At 42.1% G+C, this 25,924-nt stretch overlaps 1 protein-coding gene across 1 annotated transcript in view; it reads right to left on the reverse strand.

Annotated features, from left to right (window-relative positions):
- Positions 1-1,555: 1,555 nt before the first annotated feature.
- ZHX3 (zinc fingers and homeoboxes 3) overlaps positions 1,556-25,924 on the reverse strand; it is a 32,182-nt gene continuing 7,813 nt past the window's right edge. Inside the window, exons 2-3 of the mRNA XM_077459132.1 lie at positions 6,172-9,061; positions 1,556-2,014 (exon numbers count right to left, since the gene is read on the reverse strand). Of these exons, the coding sequence (XP_077315258.1) occupies positions 2,004-2,014; positions 6,172-8,929 (2,769 nt within the window). The 5' untranslated portion in view covers positions 8,930-9,061 and the 3' untranslated portion in view covers positions 1,556-2,003. The remainder of the gene's footprint in view (positions 2,015-6,171; positions 9,062-25,924) is intronic.

A 25,924-nucleotide genomic window follows, 5' to 3' on the forward strand; every position in this document is an offset into this window, starting at 1 on the left:
ACCAACCTCTGGGCCCCATATAGTGGCTGTTTTCCTGCACTGTGAACAGGAGAGGTCGGCCGCTCAGCATGGGTTGCCATTCATGCTCTCCACCTCAAACACCTTGCATTCATTTTTTTATTTTTTTTTAAATAGAGAGCATTCTCTGAATGGCGCCAGTGCCAAGCAACCGACCTTTCCTGTGGCAACAATGCAGACGAATAGCCACTCAGCACTGGACACAAGTGGAACTCACTGTAGTGGTGTCTACTTTAGTGATTTCCAGCTTCTAGGCACAGTTTATACAGAGTTCCATTGGTCAGAGCTAGGCCAGTGTAACCTTGTATTCTTTAATATGGCAAACAGGCTTGCTTTTTATCAATGTCAGTAATGTATCAAGTATCCAATGCAGTCCCAAACACCACAACATCTTTGCAAATAAATCCAGTCTCCAACTACCTAGTCAATATAGTGTTGACATCCTTTGATGCTCAGGAGGAGTCTTTAAAAGGGATAAACAGTCACTGTGATCCAGCCAATCACCACCTTCCAGAGACAGAAACTGTCTTACTTTTGGAAAAGAGCCAAGAACACTGGATGAGATGAAATGCGCATCACATACATACAGGCAAGGCAGCTGTAATCATAATTATGCATTAACAAGAAGAGAGAAGCTCAGTTTCTAAAAACTTTTAAATGGATAAAACTACAGCTGTAATGAAAAGAGTTTATCAATTTCCCTAAAAAAAAAAAAAAAAAGAGTCATGACACTGATGGAATGCAGTTAAAATGGATTGCCTGCCTCATTAATAATATTCTGCTTGTCCTCCTTTGCTCCGCTGTGGATATTACCATTAACATAAAAGAGAACACTAATATTTCTAAACTGGAACGAGATGGACTTGTGTCTTTTTTGAACCAGACTAAGTAAACTCTAAAAAACTATAGTTAGTCATTAAAAAAAAAAAAAAAAAAGTCCAGTACCATCAACCACAGTGCCACATCCCCCTGTAGGCAAAGAGGTACTGCAACTTTCTCATTCCTATGATATATCAGTCCTTTGATCAATCTACTGGAATAGATCGATTAACAGTACCAAGCATATTAAACAAAAGTGTCATTGAATAGTGTTCAACTGGTCTAATACCATTAGCTGTACAACTCTGGAAACAAAATATAGGATCTGACAGAGAAAAACAAACACTTAATAAAAAAAAAAAAAAAAAAAGTTTTGCCTTCATATGACATTTCTTGCAGGTATTTTATATTTCCCTAGAAGCTCTGCTATGTGTGTCACTCAGCAAACACAGTGCAACATGGAGAAATAGTAAAAAGGACAATGAGAAGCACACCTGCCTGCATACACTAGAAGATCTTCCCAGCAATTACAGGAGGAGATCAGTCACAATGTCCTAGTACAGCCCTTTGTCGGCTGGGATTGCCAAGCTCGGCATACAATAAAAGCTCCTTGGGCTCACATACCAAACCCTGGTGCCCATACCCTTCCCAAATACAAAATACAAAATATGCATAGCACACAATCACATTTCTGTATCGAAGAACAAGGGGAGAAAAAAAAAAAACAAACAAATCTTTATTTACAAAGCATTAGTCCAAGCAGGTTTCCAACTAGAAAGTTTTGTATTAAATCAGTCTGTGAATACGAAATGGTTATATTATTCTGACATATAAATAAGCGCCTGTACCAATAAACACAGTGAACAGGACAGGAGGGGGTGGGAAAGCACTAAAAAGGGGGTGAGGGGTCAATGGGAGGAAGGGCAAAAGTTGAAAACCTGCATTATGGTATATACAACGAGGGAAAGAATGTCTATTGGCCAGAAATTGCATCACGGCAACAAGGCCCCATTATTTTCTATGTAGTGCTGAGATGGCCATAAGGTCTTCCTGCCACCAAGCAGGGAGAAAAGACACTCCAGTGCCATTTGAACCCCTAAGAAGGAGACGGGGGGGGGGGGTACTTTAGTCCTCTGGGTTAACAGCATCTTGTATTTTGCTGGTGCTCAGTCCGTTTCTAAAGAAAATAGAAATAAATATTAAAGTGCATGTCAGGCAAAATAAAACATACAGAAATAATAAAATGTGCATATCTCCCCATGTTTGAATCCTTTAAAAGGGGATCTGCAAGTACAGATACCTGTTCATGTGCCTGAAATGCTCTCAATCCACACAATTGCTGTGGGGGGAATTTACTAAAACAGGAGAGTGCAAAATTTGGTGCAGCTCTGCATAAAAAAGGTGTTTTTTTTTGGTCAAAGCTTAATTGAACAAGCTGAAGTTAGAAGCCGATTGGCTGCAATGCACAGCTGCACCAGATTGTGAGTGCCCCAGTTTTAGTAAAGCAACCCCAATGTGTTGTCAGCCCACATCGGGACATACAAGCCGAGTGATCATTGTCAACCCTGCCCAATGGTCTTTTGCTAAACTACGCATACCCACCCACTTTCCCACCTCCACAAAAGACATTAATCAATCTGTAGTCCCAAAATAAATCAAGACTCCCTAAGATAACATAGGCAGAGTGCACAGGACAGCTCTGAATTTGTCACATTGATAAGATACATTTTGCACTTATTGAATAGAAACAACAAAACTTGTTTATTGTTCCATGTAATAAAACCAAAAGGTAAAGCCAATAAGAGAATTTCATTGTTAAGGTCCTTTCACATGGGGCGGATCAGTTCTGATCCGCCCCGTGGATGTCCGTTTGCTCAGCGGGGATCACTCCGCCGATCCCCGCTGAGCAGGGAGATGACAGGTCTGTCTCCGCACACTGTGCAGGGACGGACCTGTCACAGCGCCGCTCTCCCCTATGGGAGATCGGATGACGACGGACCGCAGTGCCCGTCGTCATCCGATCCGCAGACGGATGGAAAAATAGCTTTTTCCTCCGTCACACTTTTTCGGATCGGAGCGGGTCGGATGTCAGCGGACATGTCACCGCTGACATCCGACGCTCCATAGAGCTCTATGGAGCACCCGTTCAGGTCCGCCTGAAAAACTGACAGGCGGGCCTGAACGGGACGTTAGTGTGAAAGGGGCCTAAGAATTTATATACAAATTGTTTATATACACATAAAGGAAATGAATAGTAGATAAACACTCTTTTCTTTTTAGTCAGATAAGGGCCAGTTCACACAGTACAGTGGTTAAAGGGGAACTCCAGGCTGTAGCGGCTGGCTTAATATAAGCACACTTACCTGTCCAGGAATCCAGCAAACTGATTCTTCAATCAGCTCCAGGTGAACATCGTAAAAGGAGTTGTAAAGGCAGGTGGTTTTTATCTTGCATCAAGATAAAACCCCTTGTGTCTAGCAGCCACCGCCTAATTACTTACCTGGGCCCCATTGCTCTCCAACGATGTCCACAATTGTCTAAGCCATCCGGGACACTCAGCCTGATTGGCTGAAATAGCAGGGGTGCCAATGGCTCCCGCGGCTGTCAAAGTCAGCCGATCGGGGCCGGGTCAGGGCTCTGTGTCCGAATGAACACACAGAGCTGTGACTCGGCTCCAGTGCCCCCATAGGAAGCTGACTGTGGGGGCACTCGATAGGAGGGAGGGGGCCAGGGGCTGCAACAAGGGACCTGAGGAGGATGATCCAGGCTGCCCTGTGCGGGGGGGGGTGAGGCAAGTAGCATTTTATTTACCTTTAAAGTGATTGTAAAGCGGCTGTGAAGCCTTGTGGCTTCATAGCCAGCTTCCTATTGCATATGCAAAAAGCATGGTGCACTTTGTAAAATGGTCCCAGCCTTTTGGGACTGGTGATGTATCCCAAAAGGCTGTGGAGTGAAGTTCCACTTTAAAGCCCCGTTCACAAGTGGCGTTTTGGGATTTCAGGCAGAATCGCGATTCTGCCCGCGATCCCAAATAGAAATGCAATTGTGGCAAAAACGCAGAGTTCATTTGTTCAAATGGTTCAAAATGCCACCAAAGGGCGGTCAGTTTTGCCATGGAATATTGCGCGATAAATGGCATAGTAAACCAGGAGCTTCTTTTGCTCAGTGTGGTTTGCTGCGACTGTAATGCGGTTTATCATGCAGAAACTCTGCACTGCATTTGTCACTGAAAATGAATGGCACCCAAAAACACAAGTTTTGCCACTATTGCACTGTACGAGATCCTAAAGTGCCAGATGTGAAAATGGCCTTAAGCTGGCCATAGACTGATTGAATTTTGGAGTAATTTTCACAGCGTTGATGGGGGAATCCTTCCTGCTGGGCCATTGTGTTCTCTCAGCGGAGGGTAGCCATCCAAGCCAGAAAGCAGTGACTAGTGCCAGTAGCTATAATTAGCTACTAGCAATAATCACATGTGAAATCCAACAGGCTGATTGTACACAAGTTGATTGATCTGCTGAACCAGCCCAGAGCCCAGTCGTTTATGGTTGGCTTTAGCGTCTGATAGATGAGAGCTGATGTGTGTGAACAAGTGTCAGTCTCAGCCTGGTCACGCCCTCAACGCGTTTCACCCCACCAGCACTTATACATGGGCATGGCTCCTTCACTCACAGCAGCAGGCACAGGACTACACTTCCTTGCAGCCTGAGCAGCTCACATGCACACCATGGCTTTAGTGTCTGGTAGCTGTAGTGAGCCAGTTATGGGGGGGGGGGGGGGGGTGCGGTGTGGTGCACATTTCACAGCTTTTTTGTAGGCACTTTCTTTGAAGTGCACAAAAGTGACTTCATTCATGTCACTGCACAGAAGCATGGTGCACTGCTGTACAGTGGCGTTCAATCCTGCTGCACTGTGAAAAGAACACATAGAAAACGGTTTTCTCTGTGTCCTAGCGGTGGCATGCATTCTTCTAGCGTAGCAAAACACGTCACTACACCGTGTGCAAGCACAACCTAAAATGAAATATTGCATACATGTAGTTTCTATTTTCAGGTGCTGCAAGCAGTCCGTGCTCTTAGCATTTTTCACATTTGCATTAAAGCGGAGGTCCACCCTAAAGTGGACCTTCCGCTCATTGGAACCCTCCCCCCCTCCGGCGCCACAATTGGCACCTTTCAGGGGGGAGGGGGGTGCAGATACCTGTACAGTACAGGTATCTGCACCCACTTCCGGCGTAGATTCTGCAGAAGGCACGCCCCTTTCCACAGAATCTACGCCCCTTTCCGAAAGTTCCCCGCTGCCTGCTGGGAAAAACACGGATCCCAGAGACAGCGGGGACTATCCTTATTGCGCAGCGCGACTCGCGCATGCGCAGTAGGGAACCGGGAAATGAAGCCGAAAGGCTCCACTTCCTGATTCCCATACCCAAGATGGCGGCGGCAGCACCCGAAAGACGATCGAGAGATCGGCTTCGGGTGCCGACATCGCGGGCGCGCTGGGCGGGTAAGTGTCACTATTTTAAAAGTCAGCAGCTGCAGTATTTGTAGCTGCTGGCTTTAAAAAAATAAAATAAAAATAAAGCGGACTCCCGCTTTAAATATAATTTAAAAAAAGGGGGGGGGATATTAACTGTTCAACACACAAAGTGAACATTCATTGAGCATAGTCGATAATGTAAATTTGTGTTTATGTTTATCGTGCGTATCCTATTGGGTGCGAGAGAATTTTTAGGGGGCGGATGTGGCCCTTTGGGAAAAATTACACCAACTGACACCAATGATGGAGCACAATTCTTATTGTTAACTATGGGGTACTATTCCTCCAACGATGAGGTACTGATGCCGGGGGAATTTTCTACTCACACAGGCCGGCCTCCCCAAAAGCTTGAAGGACAGAAAGCTAGCCCTTTGCTTAGAAAGTTTGGGGACCCCTGCGTTAGTTCATCAAAAACAGTGTAAAATATTGCACTAGTATTATGTTGCCCTTTTTAACTTTTATAATACAATTTTTTATTTTATTTTTAAAAGACGTTTTAAGTTTTTATTACTCATATAGGTTCATTATCTATATCAGTGAGCGTTAATGTGTGATCTGCCTTTCTACTCATCAGTTCTCTTATTGTCTTGGGCAGCACATAAAATCCAATAACAATGTCACCTCTTCCACTGTGGCCCAGGAAAAAGTCAAAATATTAGACACCCATGTAGTACAATATAGGCTAGAAAGAGCAAAAAAATAAAATAAAAAAAGGCATACAAAAATCAGCAAAATCTAGTACAGACAGGCCTTCATCACAATTAGCACAGATAATGTTACAGTAATATAATTTCTTACCAAGTGGTATAACCGATGGTGGCGGTTCTGGCGGTGAACCAGTGCTGCACTCCTGCGTCATCGGCTCACAGGATTCCCCATTTTCAGATACATTCGATAACGAATCTTGCACTGTATTCTGGTTTTCAGCCGTGTCACCATAGTTGCAATGGGTGTCATCGCTGCCCTCCTCAACTTCACCTTGTTTGACTTCCACCAGCCGTTCGGAAAACCAGCTCTGGATTTCATCCGAGGACATACCAGTCTGATCACAAAGATCATTAATGTCACTTTTACAAAGTTTTTGATGCTCGCCATAATAGTCCAAGAGAGGCTGCAGAGTCACAGGCTTAGATTCTGAATAGGTTTTTTTGTAGCCCTCATACCATCTTAAATTGCCAATTTTAAAAGAGTACCTGGCGTCCCCAAACCAGCGCACAATTTCTGGCCGTGGCAGTCCTGTCTGCTCTACCAGGTAATCGTACTGTTCGTGCGATGGCCACTGTGTCTTCACAAACAATTGTCTTAAATGATCCCGTTGCTGGGCAGTCTTTTTAACAGATCTAGTTTTCTGAGGAGTACAAGGCCTACTACCACCATCGCTGTGATGATTGTGATCATCCCTAAATCTGTCTGTGTTGTTGCCTGCATCTGTCACCCGAAGAGCCTTTAGATTAATCTTTATTGGGTTTACTTTTCGCTCCATGACTGGAGAACTAGGAGCTTTCACGTCTTCAGCAGTCTTGACCTCTGAGTTCTCAGTTTCTTCATGGAAGACTTCTTCATGCTTTTCATGCCAAGCCTTTTCTCTCTTGAGTTCTTCAGCAACCCTTTTGCGTTTCTCTGAGAACCAGCTGTCAATTTCACGCCTTGTCATCTTGGTTTCACTTCGCAACCTGGTCACTTCATCATCTGAAGGGGTGTCATTTTTTGCAAAGCTACTTTCCAGAGCTCTCAGCTGCTCTGGAGCCCTCTCCTTATATCTTGTGGTTGTGAAGTCTGGAGCCTGATGCCATGACTGCCTCCTAGGGGTATGGGATGGTGTGTGCGATGGTGTGTGCGACGGTGTATGGCTGCTTGCTGGAAGCGCAAAGTCAGTATCATGCTCTTTTCCCACAGAAAACACCAAATCTGAATGGAGATCAAGTAGCTGCTCGTTAGGGTCTAATAAAGTGGTTGGTTTGTTGCGGAAGTGATACCGTTTATCACTAAACCATTTTCTAACCTCCCTTGTTGCGAGGCCGGTAATTCTGGTCAGCCTCGCAACTTCCCCATGGGAAGGAAACTGACTTTTGCCAAAACTGTTTTTAAGGGCGCTCAGCTGCTGTCTTGACTTTTTAATTCGAATGCTTTCATAAAGATTTGATAATGGAGGAGAGTTTCCATCAGATGTAAAGGACTCTTGACCAAACTCATTTGAATGACTAGTGGAAAGTGGTGCTACCCCTAAAGACAATGAAGTAACAGCTCCTTGAATTCCATTGGTAACAATAGGCTGAGTTACTATTAAGCCACCGGTCCCTTGAGGTTGATTGACAATCTGACTAGGAAGGGTTGCATGGATGAGGTGCTGAACATTATTTGCATTGGTTACAAGAGGAGCATTCAAAACAGTTATAGTGGGCTGCCGCATGGGTTGGGGGATGGACTGGATTATGGTATTAAACATCTTCTTTCTAGAGTCCTCAATCTCCTCTGGTGACCAGCTGATTCCCTGTTTAAGTCTTTGAGCAGTAAACCATATTTTAATTTGCTCTTCAGGGTATTTTGTCACAACTGTCAGATAGCAAAGTTCAGCCTTTGTGGGGTAAGGGAATTTATTGAAAGAATTTTTCAAAAAACAATTGGAATCCATTGACAAATTATATGTCGGAATGCTGCTCAATGGAATCATTACTTTAGGGAGAGACTTTTCATTGGGAAGCTGGTGACTATGAGACTTTTGCGCAGACTGTTTGGGCAGCACTGGCGTTAGAATAGTTGCAGGAATCTTTGGCTGTATTACAGGTTGAGATGAGTTTATAGATACCAACTGGGTGACCCCAGTTTGCAAGACAGGTACTGTTCCTATTATGGGGCCATTTACTATTGAAGAATTGACAATGTTGTTTGCTACTTTGCTTATCAGCGCTGTTCCGCTCCTGGTGACTGGACGGCCTCTTCTATCATGCTCCTCGCCTATGCTATTACCATTATCCTTCATGGTAATAATTTTTTTTGTTTCCAGCTTATTTTTCAAATTCTTCATTATAGGGGTTTTAGTAATAGCCACTTCTGAGTAGTCTTCAACAAGTTCGTCACCATGGCGTACAGGTTCATCATGGTCAATGCCTTGGCCACCAACACTCTGTTCCACAACAGTGTAGCTCTCATGCTTGGCCACATTCCAGGAGAGATCTGGATCACCAGGATGAGAATCTGCATTGTGAGCCTCTAGTTCCTTAGGATCTTTCACCAAGAAGCTACATGCGATGCAAACATACGAGGGATCGTCTCTAAAGTCAAGGTGTTTCGTATTCATGTGTTCCACAAAAGGGCTCGTTTCCTGAGAACCAAAATTACAATATTTACAAAAAAAACTCAGACCTTCTACATTTTCATGTCCATTAGAGAGCAGGTCATGACCGTCACCCATAAGATCTACAGCTGGTAGTATATCTTGGTGCTCCTCTGTAGAACTTTGGTCCTTGTCTTCTTCTGCAATGTCTGTGCCACCATCGAGGGCTAGAACCTTGAGTGGTATCATGCAAGGCGTTGTAGACTTCCGTTTGCTTGCCATGCTTTCTGTTTTTCTTCTTCCCACAGAAGGAAGGATGTGGTGTGCGTTTGTCTTAATTCAGAATGACCACTGATAAGGCATTACTCTTCGAGCATGTTGATCTACAAGACTTGAGCTTGACTTGGCACAGATCTAAAAAGGAGAAAAATAAAAATCAGATTACTTTGTGAACAAATATGTTGTTCAGGGTTTTAGAAAATAGAAAACACAACAAAGCCTTTAATTACTAGTGAGGCAAGAAGAATATTAAAAACATAATTTGAACTGTAATAAAAATGTAGTAGCAGCACAAGAAAAGAAAGTGGAACTCAAGCCAAAACATTAGGACACCATTTGTCAATTTTAACTCCACTGCTCTTGCCACGCTCCTGCACTGTCCCAGACATCACGCTCAGTACAGTGCTGGAGGTCCTGCTCAGGCCAGATAATCATTGACACTACTCCAGGAGTGAATGATGCAAACCTACTTTAAAGTGCAACACATTACATATGTTTCCGTTTAACAATCCTTATACAGTGACCGTTATTTTAGATTTACGAGGTAGGCAACTGGGGCCCTCCAGCTGTTGTGGAACTACATTTCCCACGAGGCATGGCAAGGCTGGCAGTTACAATTACTCCCAGAGGCATAATGGGACTTAAAGTTCTGCAACAGCTGGAGGGCTCCGGGTTGCCTACCTCTGCTTTAAAGACTGTGGGCTACCACCCTATCCAGCAAATAAAGGGAACCTGTCATAAGTGATTATTCCTGGGCGAGAGGACATTTCAATAATCATATAGCAGATGCCACTTGACTGCAGAGCTGTACCACTAGCTACAGAGAAGTATATAGTTCAGCAGTTGAACTATCAATGGCGGATTGAAAAAAAGTAAAAAAATAAATAAAAAAAAAGGAGGGAGTAGCAAACACAAAATGTGACACAAGCAGCACTTAAAAGTGCTTGTAAGGGTTTTTTTGTTTTAAACATACTTCCCTCCACTGTGCAGCTCGTTTTGCACAGAATGGCCACGCACCTCATTTTCTGGGGTCCCCCAGCAGCTCTCATGGCTACTTGCCCCATCAGCTAACCCCCTAGGAGAAGCTTTCAGGGTGTTACCTTGTGGGCTCGCTCCCAAGTCCAGCATTTGCGTCCATAGACACAAATGCTGGACTCGGCCCCTCCCCCCACATCATTGGATTTGATTGACAGCAGCGGGAGCCAAATGGCGGCACTGATATCAATCTATCCAAAGTGGTTTTAAACCCAAGAAAAAAAAAAAACCTGCAAGACAAAAAGGCATATTGAGCTAGTATGCAGAGTTAAATATGATATCAGTATTTGGTTAACTGTCAGATGTTCTTTCACCTTAATGCATAGGATGCATTAAGGTGAAAAAAAACAACCCCTTTAAATATGCTCCACTGCACCCATCTCCCCTGCAGGGTGAGATATATATATATATAGAGATATATATATATATATAGAGATATATATATATATATATATATATATATATATATATATATATATATATATATATATATATATATATAAATAATATAATGAAAAATGTAACACTCCCCCTCCCCAATCAACGTAAATGGAGAGCCTGGGCTCACATATTTACGTATGCAGGAAAAATGTTCAGGCAGTGGAAGTTGTGATTATGGGTTGAATAATTAAATACTTCTGGGCATAGCACCAAACAATGATCTTCACTCTGATCACAGCCTTTTTCCATAGAGAAACAGATTCACCAAAGAACAAGGTTTAAAGTTCAACCGCAGCAGGACAGACTAATGCCCAACAATCAGCAACACTTGCATTAGGTGAATTGTTTTTCAGTCCAATTTACAAAAAATAACCTAAAAAGCTTCACAATTGATATATTAAAACACATATAGATATAGTGTTCTGAGCCTTAGATTTCACAGGGTAAAGGCTAGTATTTTCTTGCAAAGAAGCAGGGCTAAATGAAAAGGAAAACTGGCAGCTCAGGAGGAGCCGACCTACTAACTATCCGACAATTAGTACAGCAATCTCCCTTGCTGTTTGTATTGTGTTCTGATAGGGGGACGACCCCCCTCGACCAGAACACTCTGGTTACTCAATTGGCAGACTTTTCAGGCATGCCCCTTCGAAAGAAGCAGGCCCTATGGCCGGTTTCTGACAGACTCCAGTACACATGAGCCAAATGTCGGTCGTTTTTTTTAATTGAACTGGCTGATGCTGCCCAACATTCGTCCCGTGTGTACTAGGCTTTAAATCTGCAGGCCCAAAAGCGAGGCAAACTACACTAGAACTTTGTGCAAGTTGAGCAACTACATTAGTTGATTTGGAATTGTCAAAATGTTAAAAATTAAAAAAAAAAAAAAAATGCTTTTTCAATCATTTATGCAACAAAAATATAAAATAGATGTAATGTGTACTGTTGCATTATTGGTATTGCCCCTGTAGTTAAAATTACTGTATTTATTGGCGTATAACACACACTTTCCCCCTTAAAAATCAGGGGAAAAAATCGTGGGTGCATGTTATACGCCAATAAATACGGTCATTTTTACACACACTATATATATATATATATATATATATATATATATATATATATATATATATATATATATATATATATATATATATATACACACATATACACACACACACACAAGTTTCAGTATCCCTTTTCTGCAGGTGATCCGACCTGATCTCCAGCGGCAGAATCCCCGATCCCATGCTGTCATCCACAGCTTCGCTGTGTAGGCGGGTGCAGAGGACACATCCAACAACACAAGCCCCATAGCAACCCTATTGGTGACGTCACACAACACCCCCCCCATTAATTTCACAGCCGTTGTGGGACGTGTACTCAGCAGAGCTTCCGCCGCTGGAGATCGGATCGGCTTCAGAAAAGGTGTGTATACTCTTTTTTTACCCTTTACAGAGCTAGATAGGCTAGTGTTAGAATATTGGTGGCAGTAGATTTTAGTGTTAGCATGGACTTCCACTTTAAGGATTTAGAGAAGATCTGTAAACAAGAGTGGACCAAAATCCCTACAGAGATGCATAAAAGCCTGGTCACCAACTACAAGAAATGTCTCATCTCTGTGCTTGTCAACGAGGGTTTCTCCACCAAGTCAAGTTTTGCTTGGGGGGGGATCAAATATTTTACTCACTGAACTGCAACTCAATTTATAACATTTGTATCGTGCTTTTTCTGGACATTCTGTCTCCATCATTTAAAACACACCTATGATAAAAAACTATAGCCCCTTGATTTCTTTGTAAGTGGGCAAACTTGTTGATAATCTGCATGGGATCAAATCATTTTCCCCACTGTAAAGTTACTTGCGGTTGACACAAGCGGTGTGTGACTTTCCTTTTCAACTGACACAGAACTGTATTATTATAAGCAGATGTTCAGAACACCCCCCCCCCCCCCCTTACAGATGACAAGAGCCTGCACACCATCAGAAATCAAGGCGTTCTCCACCCTTCCACCTTGTGCAGCTGCTGGCAAGAACCTGGAGACAGAGTTATAATGCAGCAAGTGCAGGGTTTGGAGGAGGACCAGAGGAGGGCTGGATTCAGCTGCCAGAGTCTGCTAAATGCTGAGAACAAGGGAGGAGACAAGGGGGTGTTGAGGCCACACAGGGAAGTGCAGGATCTGGCAGAGAAGTTCTGTTGTCCTCTCTGCTGCCGAGACAAGGTGGGGGGCGGAGAGCCAGATTCGACCCACAGGACTTGTGTTTGACACATGTGCTATAGATAAAAACTGGTTGCAAATAAACTGCAAGAAATCAAGAGCCCTGAAATGCAAAAAATAAAAATTTATATATATATATATATATATATATATATATATATATATATATATATATATATATATATATATATATATATATATATATATATATATATAATGAAAAGTACATTACAAAAAGGGAAAAACATTTTTTTATTGTTTGTGATACAATGCGATCTAGCACTAAACACATAAGTTTCCCTATTCGTAGTACAAATCAAGAAAACTGCTCCACTCAGTCAGTCAAAAACAAGCATGTCCCTATTATTATACAGGCTTTATATAGCACCAACAGTTTGCACAACGCTTTACAACATGGGGACAGAAGTACGCTTACAATACAAATACAGGAGGGATCAGAGGGCCCCGCTTGTAAGAGCTTACAATCTAGAAGATGAATCTAGATTCATTTGTACGCAATCTTCAAAAACACCAAGCTTCCTTTTACATATCCCAGTCACCAAACTGGGAAGAGCCTGACATTGAGCCAAGTAACACCAGAACAGTGTGTTCTGCCATCTGCAGAATTTGCCTGGTTCGGTAAATGGAAAAATACTGTGCAGAAAGAAGCACTGTCCGAGCGTTCCCTTTCCCAGTACATATAGATAGTATTTAACTGAACGGAGTTGCATCAGCCGCAGAACACACTGGCAACCACAGGTAGGCAACTTACAGTAAACAATCCCAGGCTTGCGTTGTGTGCTACACCCAACACACAAAATGACGCAGTCTAACGATCCACATGCCTGATGCAACCCAATACAAAGCAGCAGGTTTTATTTTTTTCCCTTAGGTCCCCCAACAGTTGTATTACTCGCTGATCCTGCCAGTGGGCTGTATGTTGTTCAATTCCTGAAACAGGAATTGGAACACCAGGCTCGCTCTGCAGTGAAAGCACAGCATTGTTGTTACCATGGGTTCAAGATCATTTTAGAAGGATATGACATTTTAATTGAACTTTAACAGCTTCAATACAGGGCACTTCCAACCCCTTCCTGCCCAGGCAAAATTTTCCGCTTTCAGCACTGTCACATTTTTTAAGACAATGACACAGTCATTCAACGTTGTACCCCAGTGAATTTTTTTTATCATTTTCTTGCCACAAATTTTGGCGGTATTTAATCAGAACTGGGTTTTTTATTTTTTTGCAAAAAAAAAAAAAAAAATTTACTTTGTCAGAAAACTATGAAAATAAGTAATTTTTCTCCAGCACCGATGAGGCGGCACCGAGTGGACTCTCAGGAATCTGAGCACTGATGATCAGTTCACATTTCCTATACATGTCTCCCTTGTGAGGAGATGAAGCTGCTCGGCTCTCTTCACACACTGTCAGTGTGAGGAAAGGAGAGCCGATAAACGGCATCTCCTTGTTTAAAGCGGTTTGGTACCTAAAAATTAAACTTCATATTATTAAAATCACAAGATAGAATACTTACCTAAATGAACCCTGAAAAAAAAAAAATATTCTTTACTTACCTTTTATTTCAGATGTTTCTGCTGACTTCCGGGTTGTCCTCCCGTGGGAGTAGGCGTGGTTATTGTCCTCGCAATGGTCCCTGGGAAATTTCTAAGCCATTTCCCAAGAATCCATGGGGGGACAATGAAATCGCAAAATCTCGTGAGATTTCATTAGGATGCCGGTCACGTGACGAGGGCGTGTCCGAATTTGCCATTTTTAAAGTGGGCAGGCAGCTGTATCTGCCATTACCACCATTGCACACTGAGCATGTGCGAGATGGAGCGGAGCATGCTGGGAGCCGAGCGTTATCGATATACAGGAAGTAAATGCCTGTGGGCTTCAGATGCCCACACTTAAAATGGAAAATGCCAGAGCACTTTTTTAAAAGTCATCCCGAGGAAAAGAATAGTCGCGCGGGGGGTCAAAAAAACGCCGGACGTGGATGCTAAGCGAAGGTAGCAGTCGCCCACCTGTAACACAGGTAAGAAAAAAAAAAAAAAAGAGCGGAATCCCGCTTTAAATGTGATCGGCTGTGATTGGACACAGCTGATCACATGGGTAAAAAGCTGCAGCTCTGTTTTTCCCAGCCCTGTAACTGACACTTTTACTGCATAATTAGGCTGTTAAAGGAAAAAAAATTACATATATTTTTTTTTCAATTATTCTACGACAAAGATCAATAGGCAATAAAAATTATGTTACAGGGGACTGTAAAAACAAAGAAAGTCCTGTTTATGCCAGACACTTAGGGGTCAATTCACTAAAAGATAAATGCAACACACATTTCCCCCCTCCCCAAAATAAATAAGGAGGAGGCCCACGGTTCCCAGAAGCGGGAACAGGATACCCGTCAAAGACCAGTCCTGGGAGAGGAGACAAATGAGCGGAAATTTCACATTTGGTTGGAACTTCGCTTTAACCACTTCCCGACCAGCGCACGACGATGTACGTCAACAGAATGGCACAGGCAGGCATATTGGCATACAGGTACGTCCAATATTCAATGCCGCCCTGCCATCGGGAGCGCGCCGCCAGCGGCGCGTTCCCGCGCTGGTCGGGACCCCCGTGAGTCCGGTCGCGGGACCCGCAGACTCGATCGCCGCGGGCATACCCGCGATCGTCTCACGGAGCGGCCGAATGGAGGAAATGCTGTGTAAACAACATTTCTCCATTCTGCCTAGCAACTAGTGACGCTGATCTCTGCTCCATGTGATTGGAGCAGAGATCAGTGTTCACTAAATGAAAGCCCAACCCCCCCACAGTTAGTAACACACCCCTAGGAACACTTAACCCCTACACTGCCACCCACTGGTTAACCCTTTCACTGCCAGTGTCATTTACACAGGAATCACTGCATTTATATAGCAGTGATTACTGTATAAATGACAATGGTCCCAAAAACGTGTCAAAAATGTCCGATGGGTCCCCCACAATGTCGCAGTCACAATAAAAAAAAAAAAAAATCGCTGATCGCCGCCATTACTAGTAAAAAAAAAAAAAAAATTAATAAAAATGCTATAAAACTATCCCTATTTTGTAAACGCTATAACTTTTGCGCAAACCAATCAATAACCGCTTATTGCGATTTTTTTTTACCAAAAATATGTAGAAGAATACGTATCGGCCTAAACTGAGGGAAAAAAAATGTTTTTTATATATTTTTGGAATGTTTTTTATATATTTTTGGGGGATATTTATTATAACAAAAAGTAAAAAAATAATGCTTTTTTTCAAAATTGTCGCTCTATTTTTGTTTATAGCGCAAAAAATAAAAACCGCAGGGGTGATCAAATACCACCAAAAGAAAGCTCTATTTGTGGGAAAAAAAGGACGTCAATTTTGTTTGGGAGCCACGTCGCACAACCGCGCAATTGTCAGTTAAAGCGACGCAGTGCCGAATCGCAAAAAGTGGTCTGGTCTTTGACCAGCAAAATGGTCCGGTCTGCAAGTGGTTAAAAGAGCTCATGCAGTTGTCTCAAAAGTAGTCAATTCAGAAAAAAAAAAAAAATAAAGTGTTATTTACCAAATGCGTTAAATATCTTAAGTTTTGTGATATTTATTCCTTAAAACATCTTTATTTTTGGCATTTTTTCACAAAAGATTTTGCTGTGCTTCAAATGCATTTCCTGCGCGTTTCTGGGTTGCCTGCACCTGCGAAGAATGGAACTAACTCAAAAACCCCACCAAAAAACGAAAATGATTTGCGTTTTTACCACGCTTCCCATTCACTTCAATGGGGAGCTGTGTTTTTGGTGCCATTTTCAAAACCGCAAGGCTGCAGCTTACAGGAATTTTCAAAATGCACTGCCCTTGTAATGCAGTGGTATGAAGAGTCCCATAGGATTTAAAGGAAAACATTTTCCTTGCAAGGTAAAAAATAAATAAAATAAAACTGTGGCGAGGATGCTTAAGTTCCTCTAATGACTTTTTTTTTTTTTTTAACAGTATTTTCCCACATTCGATATTTCGCTTTGATGTATTGACTTCTCATACTTCTGAAAACTGAGTCACGTGACCTTCACATCGCACGCGGAATCCTATAAAAATTTTATTTTTTGAATGCCCCCAATGCATCATATGTGGAATTTTTATTTTTCCCCAATATAACACTTACATTCTTTTTACACCTTATTCTACTAGAATAAATAGATAGGAAGGTATTTTTAAATTAACAGCTCTTCAGTCGCTTCCCGATTTCTGGTCAAGGCCAAAATTATGCCATACATCCCAGAAGTCTTAATGGGCATTTTATTTTCTTTCAACTGGAATAGGTGGAATTAGCTGAGAAGGAATGCCCTTCTCAGCTAAGCACACCCTCCAGTCTGCATGCCTGAGCCAAGGCCAGATTGATTAAGTAAATTCTATACAATTCATCTGCCCTTAAATCAAGATGGTTGCATGTAGAAATGCAATGGGGCGTTTTTCAAAATGATTTCACAACAGAATAAGGCATGGGCGAGTTTCCATTTAAACATTAAAAATGAATAGCAGTTTCATGATGTTCAAATACAGGCAAGTTCCGCTTTAAATTAAAAACCTCTTGGGTGGCAAGTGTATACCTTACTTTTTTTTTTTAATAATCTTACCTTCTCGAACACAGCATCCCTCACAGTTACTAACTACTGCATCACTTTTAGAGTGTAAGCTCTCATGAGCAGGGCCCTCCACTCCAACTCTGTCTTGAACAGTTTTGGAATTGTTCTGGAAGTGTACCGTATCCCTTTCCTTTTTTAAATCATGTATAATATAGTAGATTTTTAAAAGTAAACAGTCACATAAGAATTCGAGATTACGGTACTTTGCAACACCCTGGGAAAGCTCTAGCTACCTAAAAAGGCACTGAATGGACCATTAAAAACAAACAAACAAACATACTATGGACATGATGCCATTTTATCTAAATCCATTTAGGCAAAAGTACTAAGCGTTTAAGACCTCTTTTCAGCCTGCAATGTTATAGAGATGTAGATAATCCCATGGGTGCAGCATGTCCCGACCTAAACTGTTGCTATACTCATGGGGTTAGGAGTGCAGGTTGTGTTTTTCCATTCTTTGCCTGCAACTCCCACAGTATTGAAAAAAAAAAAAAAAATGACAATGCGCATGATCAGACAGCAGCAGGAGACCGGCAAGTACTGAAGCGTGCATAACATCTGACCCACAATCAGCCTGGCAGGCAAAAGAAAAGAGTGAAGCAGAACAGATTGGGGGCTGGCGGCCATCGAGCGTTTATGCACTTGGAGGCCCAGTTTTCATGTTCCACAAACAGAGAGAATCGCACGTGCACTTCTGCAGCACTAACACTTACAACCTTGATAGGCAATACTTCCCATTCATCAAAAAAAGAACTGGGACTCCACTTTAAAACATTTAGACAAACTGTAAAGCTCTGAAATTAGCAATGCACTAGCTTACAGTCACACACCCAGCTGCTGGACACATGCCACTGTAAAAAACATAGCAGCAAAATACACAGGACAACATTTTCGACAACACAAGCTGCCAAGAATGAAAACTTAGGAGCCAGATGTTATGGCTGCATAGAAACCTTCTATTAGAACTTTGTCATCTTACACCAAGGCCTTTTGCATTATTTTCTAAAGAGATCTTAATCTAAAACTCCATGGTTCCCTTCATAAAAAAATAAATTAAAAAAAAAAAAAACTTTATCGGGGGCAGCTCAGTTCAAATGAATTCTTACGGTTACAGATCAGTCCACCCGCTGTGGAGGTTGTACAAGGCATTCTCCGATTGGCTGAGGTGCAGGATGTGACATAATTCGCCTGCATCTTTACCTTTGCCTGAGAAAGGTCTTGTATTCATTGCAAAAAAAAAAAAAAAAGTCTGTTTCTGAATGGCTGAGATGCCGAAAGACCAACTGTTTCTTTCCAGATGCAGAAGGGGGGAGAAAAACAAAACAAAAAAAACAGTACAGCTTACTATATGCAGCACAAGCTACTGCAGTGTATTACAGCTTCCAGATCATTCCAACAGATAGAATAATTGCAAGCAATAAAACTTTAAAGTGACAGGAAATATGGGAGTTCTGGTTTAACCAATTGTGGTCCACAGAAAGAAAAAAAAAAAATATATATATATATATATAATTCTCCCAATCACAGTGGTCAGCAGACCAGGGGAAAGAGGGTTAAATTACTCTTGAACTTTGAATAGGCTCTAGCTCTTTCCTACTCTATCCAAAAAAAAAAAAAAAAACACAACCACTGTCTTTCCAACTACTTGATGTTTTCAGGCCATGTCACAAACGCAAACCAGTCATCAGTGGGAATTTTCAAACGGCCCATTGACATCATATGCAGCAACATGGTAACATGTACATTATCACACAAAGGTGTGTTGTAGTATCATTCATTGTGAAAAGCATGCCACATACCTCCACAATACATGTGCACTACAAAGCAATGACCGTGCAGTGTCCAAAAAATATAAAAAATAATGTAGCCTGCATCACCTCGCATTAATATGGGCTGTGTAACACAACATGCTGCAACACACTGCACTGTGGTGTGAAAGGGCACCAACAATACTCATCAGCTCATATGCCATCTCTCTGCTCCCTCACTGGCAAATAACATTTTATAGCGCTTGGGTCAGCAAGAATGAGTAATAAGCAGGTGTCTCTTTCGCAATCCTGTTGCAGGTTAGGGACAGGATTAGTAAATTGGGAATCTAGAAATGAAATGCCACGCCATAATTAACTCCAGAAGAACGTTTACTACAATAACAAAATGTTTATCACTTGACTTGGAATATTTACCACATTCTTGACCAGGTCATTTTGCTATACAGCACTGCATTACTTTGACAACTGCACGGTCATGCAAATAATTAGACAAAATAAAAGTTTGTAATTTTTTTACCCACAAAATAGGCTTTTAGGTGGCATGTGATCACCACTGCAATTTTTTTGCACTATAAAACAAAAGGCATAAAAAAAAATAAAAAAAAATAAAGTTACCATCTACAAAACTATGGTATATTTATTGTGCATTTTTTTTGCATACTAGTCATGCTGGCAATCAGCGACTTACAGTGGGACTGATATTGCGGCACACATTCTGACACTTTTTGGGGACCAGTGACACCAAGTTCTAAAAATATGAGCGGTCAATGTACTAATGACACTGGCTGGGAAAGGGTTAAACAGCTTGGGCGATCAGAGGGTTAACTGTGTGCCTAGTCAGTGTTTGTGTGAACTGTGTTTGGTGCTTTCACTAAAAAGGGAAGCAATGGATTTTATTCCCTGCTTACGCAGGAAAAGAAAGTCCATCCCTCCCCCCATCAGAACGAAGCTCTGCCTGTTTATACAAGCAGAGCTCCGTTGTTGGCGTTTTCCCGATGATCAACGGGTGCTGGAGAACAGCTATTCGCCAGCACCGCTGATCGGCTTCTGCACACAAAACACAGAGCAGGAGCAGCAAGCTCCCCATCAGAGAGGTGCTAGATCACATACAGGGTACGTGATCCAGCGCAGAACAGCACTGCGTTGCCCCTGTACATCCTTGTGATGTGGTCGGCAAGAGGTTAATTGTGTTTCAGGGGCTGTAACTTCACCTCCATCATTAGGGCTTGAAGACAATAATGTATTATTGAGAGTTATGACAGTAAGGCACCTTTCACATGAGCATTCTATCAATCCCTTTTTGACCCACGATTACGTGTCAAAAACAGAAAGCAATGTATCCCTGTGGGTGCGCGTCCGCCTGTCTATAGATAAAGTCACCAACCACTAGCGTTAGCCATTTGGAACATGTATGTTCCTTGAACAAAATGAAGAGAAATTGTATTCATAGTCACCTGGTTGCAGAATTTACCTACATGAAAGGACTCTTGTGACACAGGGTTGAAGACTGCAAGTCAGGCACGCCGATTGGACACGGAGAGCTCTTGCAGGCCCAATTGCATGATTGGGCTGCAGTGTCATTATCTTGCATGTATGTTTGTGTCCGCCTATAGCTGGGTCAGTCCAAGTTTGTCAATTTGAAGGGAAAAATTTTGCATTCATGTCCACTTTTGCTGATTTTAATCAGAAGTGGGCAGATATAGGCGGATGCACGGCTGCTGACATCCAGCAAGCCACAGGGATTACATGGATCCCCTTTTCCTCCATCATGAGATGGTAGAGAAAAAAAAAACTGAACAGAGAAAGCGGTCAGTTATGCGATATACTACTGTATATTAGTATAGAAATCTGAGAAAGAAAGAAGAGCAATTGTATAAAAAGGGGCCTAAGTGGGTTTGTACATCACTGATTAGCAGATGGCACTGGTAGCATTTTTGCTGCTAGAATTGCTGAAGAGTGCCGTGCAAACCCACATATTGTCATAAATACCTGACCAGTCTTTGATTTTTTTTGAGTCCCAATGTAGTATTCCATTGTTTTTCAGCCCTGATAAAGGGGTAGTTACAGATCCGAAACATGTTGGCTTTGTAAACGTTTGTTATTGGAATAAACTTGTATCTGGGGTTGAATTTTGCTGTGTGGTACTTTTGGTCCAATATTTAGATTCTCCATATTTACACCACACACTCATTTACTTGGGGTTCCATCAAACCTTACCCACTTTCCTAAAAATCAGTAATACGACACAAGTTTTAAAATGCTGCACTAACAGCAAGACATCCTCCCATACAGTTTTACGCCGCCAAGACCTTTTACCGTACCTTTGGCTGCTACAAGTGATGAAAACTGTGTCCCATTTCCTGCACTAAAAGCTCAACTGAGCAAAAAAAAAAAAAAAAAGTTTTCCCATGCAGTGGAGCTGTGCCCAGACTGCACAGGTCATCTGATCATTTTATGCAGGGGAGAGGAGAAAGCTGTATAACTGTATAATCCCCCCAATGCTCCACTCCACCTGCAAATGGCACTTCCTCATATTCCAGTGGTGGACTGTTCTGCCAATTTGCACACAGGACTGAAAGACTGGAGGAGCAGGAGCCACAAGGACTAGAGGAATAGGCAAATATCTCTCCGTTCTCAAATCCCACCCACCCCCCCGACAAAAATTTGCAGATAACACGTGCAATGCGGGCATAGCCCCACCGCACAGGAAATTTATTTTTTCCAGGACCCAGTCTAAAAAAAATTTGGCAGGCGGTGCAGAAATGAAGACTCTTGATTTAAATACTAGTGTATGTAAATACTAATGCTAGTGTATGTGTAATAGATAGCGATATCAATACTAGTGTATGAGAGAATAAATATATATATATATATATATATATATATATATATATATATATATATATATATATATATATATATATATATATATATATATATATATATATATATATATATATAGCACTGCCCATCCTCTCATTTAAAGTGGTATTAAACTCCTAAGCAAACATTATATTGCAGCTTACCAAAATATGTGATGGCTGTATTTGTTTTCTTTTTAAGGCTCTTATTTTCTAGTGATCGTGCCAGTAGTTGGTAATTCAACAGAACAAGCTGTCCTGTGGATGCAACAGTTAGATAGGGTTGAGACAAACCATTTACGACCGATAGGGGCACTTGCAATGGTCAGATTTTATTTAAACCCTTTACCCTAAAAAAGGAACAGAAACTGTTTGCTGTAACTGCTTATAAAGTATTTGCTGGAATTTGGCTTTAATTTGTTAGTATCTAAAGCTGCTAGTGCATCCAACACTCCCCTCCCCCCATGACAAATTATGATACTGCTGTCCAAATGTAACTCCTATGCTCCTTCATCCAGCATGTGGCACATGCTTTAACACAGGAAGTTATTACTGATCAGGTCTCAAGGTGAAAACAGAAGGGGAAAAAAAAAGTAAAAATGCAGCCACCACATCTAATGATTGGTAAGCTGTCATGCGTTACTTTTTTGCTTTTGGTTTCAAAACCAGGGTTGATTTGCAGGCTCAGTGGGAAGCATCATTAAAGTGCATCTCTAGCCTAAACTGTTTACTGTTTGGAATAGAGGAGGGAAGAAGTAGAACCTGTCAGATGTGTACTGCTGTCCGCATTTCCACTAGGTAAACTCAGCCCCTCTATTTGTCATTTGTCAACATGACAAAGTGATGAGAAGCCTTAACATTTTACAATTGTCACAAGAAAGGATAGAGGAGAAGCTTCTATTGTGAACAGTGTTCAGGTGACAACTGTTTCAGGCCTGGTTCACACCTATTCATTTTTTTAGTAAGTTTTTAGTTCTCACTGATAAACATCAAAGACAAACAGTTAAAGCAAATCCAACGTTTTACACTTGTCACTAGGACAGGATTTAAGGGGGAATTTTCCAACAGATATACTTGTTTCCGTGACAAGAGAAGAATTAGCCTCACTTTATAGATTTAAACTTCCAGTTTTGTCTCTGTAAAAGGAAAGGAAGAGAAAGCTTTAGGATTCCTTTCTGCATTTTCTCCTGGTGATCTGGCCAGCAACACAATTCGAGTGTTAGGCCAGCCATACCCGGTCGAAATTTATTTTCTGCAACCATGATTTACCATCAACAGACAGGGGAATCAACAACCGTCTTCTCCAGGGGGAGGGGTGGGGAAAACCATCCCTGCAAGGAGAAGACAGATTACCGCTACAGGAGATGGGGGGGGGGGGGGGGTAAAGATAGGGCTCAGGCAAGTATGAGGGGCTGGGAGCTGCACCCAGTTTTTTTTTTTTTTTTTTTAAACCTTAATACATAGAATGCATTACGGTTGAAAACCGCCTTTAGAACCACTAATATTTTTAATGCAAATATTTTGAACAACTCTACAAAGCCTGGCTGTCCCTTATGAATAATGTGTGAAGACTATCGCATCTCTTGCCTCTTCTGACCAATAAACCATCATGTATGGGCAGCTTTACTAAAACCATGTGTATTTTTTCATATTTCCTCTTTTGGGTAGACCAGCCTTTCTCAACCGTTTTAGCCCAGGGGAACCCTTAAAATTATTTTCAGGTCTCGGGAACCCTGGATAAAATCCATTTATTGGGATTCAGTGGGAACAATGGCACTTAGTTTGGTGGTCAGTTTAACCACTTGGGTACCGCGCTATTGCCGAATGACGGCATTAGCGCGGACCTAGATTGCCGGGACTACGTCTATTGACGTCGTCCCGGTTACGAGCGGCCTGCGCGCCCCCTGAGGGGTGCGCGCGGCGCGCTCTGTGATCGGCGAGTCCGTGAGACTCGCCTGATCACCGATCCGTGTAAGGGGTCGATCCCGACCCCTTATCACGTGATCAGCTGTCAGCCAATGACAGCTGATCATGTGATAGAACGGAGCCGGTAATCGGCTATTATTCCTCCTTTTTTTTTAAAAAAAAAGCCGATCACCGGCGGCCGTGATCGGGACATCAGTCCCGATCACGGCCAGCAATGCAAGGCACCACATGCCACCTGCCAGTGCCCACCTGCCTCCCGCAGTGCCATCCTGAACAATAACTAAAAGTAAAAGTGCCCCCCGTCTGTGCCCATAGTGCCCACAGTGCCACCCACAGTGCCTCAAAGGTGCTGCACCCCAGTGCCGCCCATCAGTGCCCAGCAGTGCCGCCCATCAGTGCCGCCCATCAGTGCCCAGCAGTGCCACCTATCAGTGCCCATCAGTCCCATCTATCTGTGGTACCTATCAGTGCCCATCCGTGCCACCCATCCTTGCCACTTATCCGTGCCATCTTATCTGTGCCCATCTTTGCCCATCAGTGCCCACCAATGCAGCCCATCAGTGCCCACCAATGCAGCCCATCAGTGCCCACCAATGCAGCCCATCAGTGCCCACCAATGCAGCCCATCAGTGCCCACCAATGCAGCCCATCAGTGCCCACCAATGCAGCCCATCAGTGCCCACCAATGCAGCCCATCAGTGCCGCCTGAAAAAGAAAAATGACCCGTTTGCAAAATTTTATAACAAACTATTAAAACATGATTTTTTTTTTTTTTTTTTTTTGCATCTTTTTTTGTTTGTTTAGCAAAAAATAAAACTCCGAGCTGTAACTAAATACCACCAAAAGAAAGCTCTATTTGTGGGAAAAAAATGATAAAAATGTCATTTGGGTACAGTGTTGTATGCCCGCGCAATTGTCATTCAAAGTGCATCAGCGCTGAAAGCTGAAAATTGGTCTGGGACTGAGGGGGGTTTAAGTGCCCAGTAAGCAAGTGGTTAAGAATAGCCCCTTTACAGAGAGCTATAAAAATCATTAGTGTCATACCACTGGCTCCTCCAAGTGGCATTGGCTCAGAACTACCGGTATGTAGGCACCATCAAACAGGAGGTAAATCAACCACAGCTCAAGGAACCCCTAGCCACCTCTGGAGGAATCCTGGTTGAGAATGGCTGGGGTAGACAAAGGAAGGAATACCACAATAACTGATTTCCTGATGGGTAGATTCACCCTCTCTATTGACCATCATTGAACAGAAAGTAAAAAATATATAAAAAAATTTTATACATATATATACATACACATACATACACACACACACACACACACACATACATATACATACATATACACACATACACACTTCTTTCTGCCTGAAAACTTGAGATTGCCCATAGCAACAAAAGTGTCCCTTTTATGTCAAAAGTGGTTTTAGACCAGCAAGAAAACAGCTATAGTAGACGGGAACACTTGCAGAATTGAATCGTGGGGAAAATCATTTTTTATATTTATGATTTTTCAAACTTTTATCATACCCGCTATGTCTACTAGACTTGTTTGGACAGATTTAAGTGTGTTATTGCTAAGAATTACAGGACTACAATATAAAACTGCAATTTTTTATGCAAAACAATTGTACTGCTTTGAGACGCAAACAATTTGACATAATCATACCGCCAGGGTGGCTACGGAAACTTTGCTAAAGCTTTTTATTTTTTTTTATTTTTTATTTTTTCAATTTTGGTGCTCTTATCTGTATTAAATTTTTCGGTCGGGGTCCCATAGGGGAGATTTCTCAATTTCCTGTCCTGGAGAGGCACCTGAAAGTAAGAGGAAATCTCTCAAAAATGAGTGCCACCCCCTTTTAATTGTCATTGGAACTGGTGACCCCTTTAGAAGATTTTACCTCAATCCTGGTTCTGGCGACCAATCAATTTTTTCTTTTCCTATGAGTAGTCCTTTAAGGCTATAAGGGTGAGAACTTTTTTTTCAACACTTTAATAGTGGTAAATTCCATGGCCTTAAAAAAAAAAAAAAATACTATTATAACTAATATAACACTCACAGGGAACGGAGCCTGACACACAGAGGCATCGGGCGGG

This window comes from Lithobates pipiens, unplaced genomic scaffold, assembly GCF_037356315.1.
Source record: "Lithobates pipiens isolate NorthernLeopardFrog02 unplaced genomic scaffold, aLitPip1_a1.2 Scaffold_28, whole genome shotgun sequence".
Classification (NCBI taxonomy): domain Eukaryota; kingdom Metazoa; phylum Chordata; class Amphibia; order Anura; family Ranidae; genus Lithobates; species Lithobates pipiens.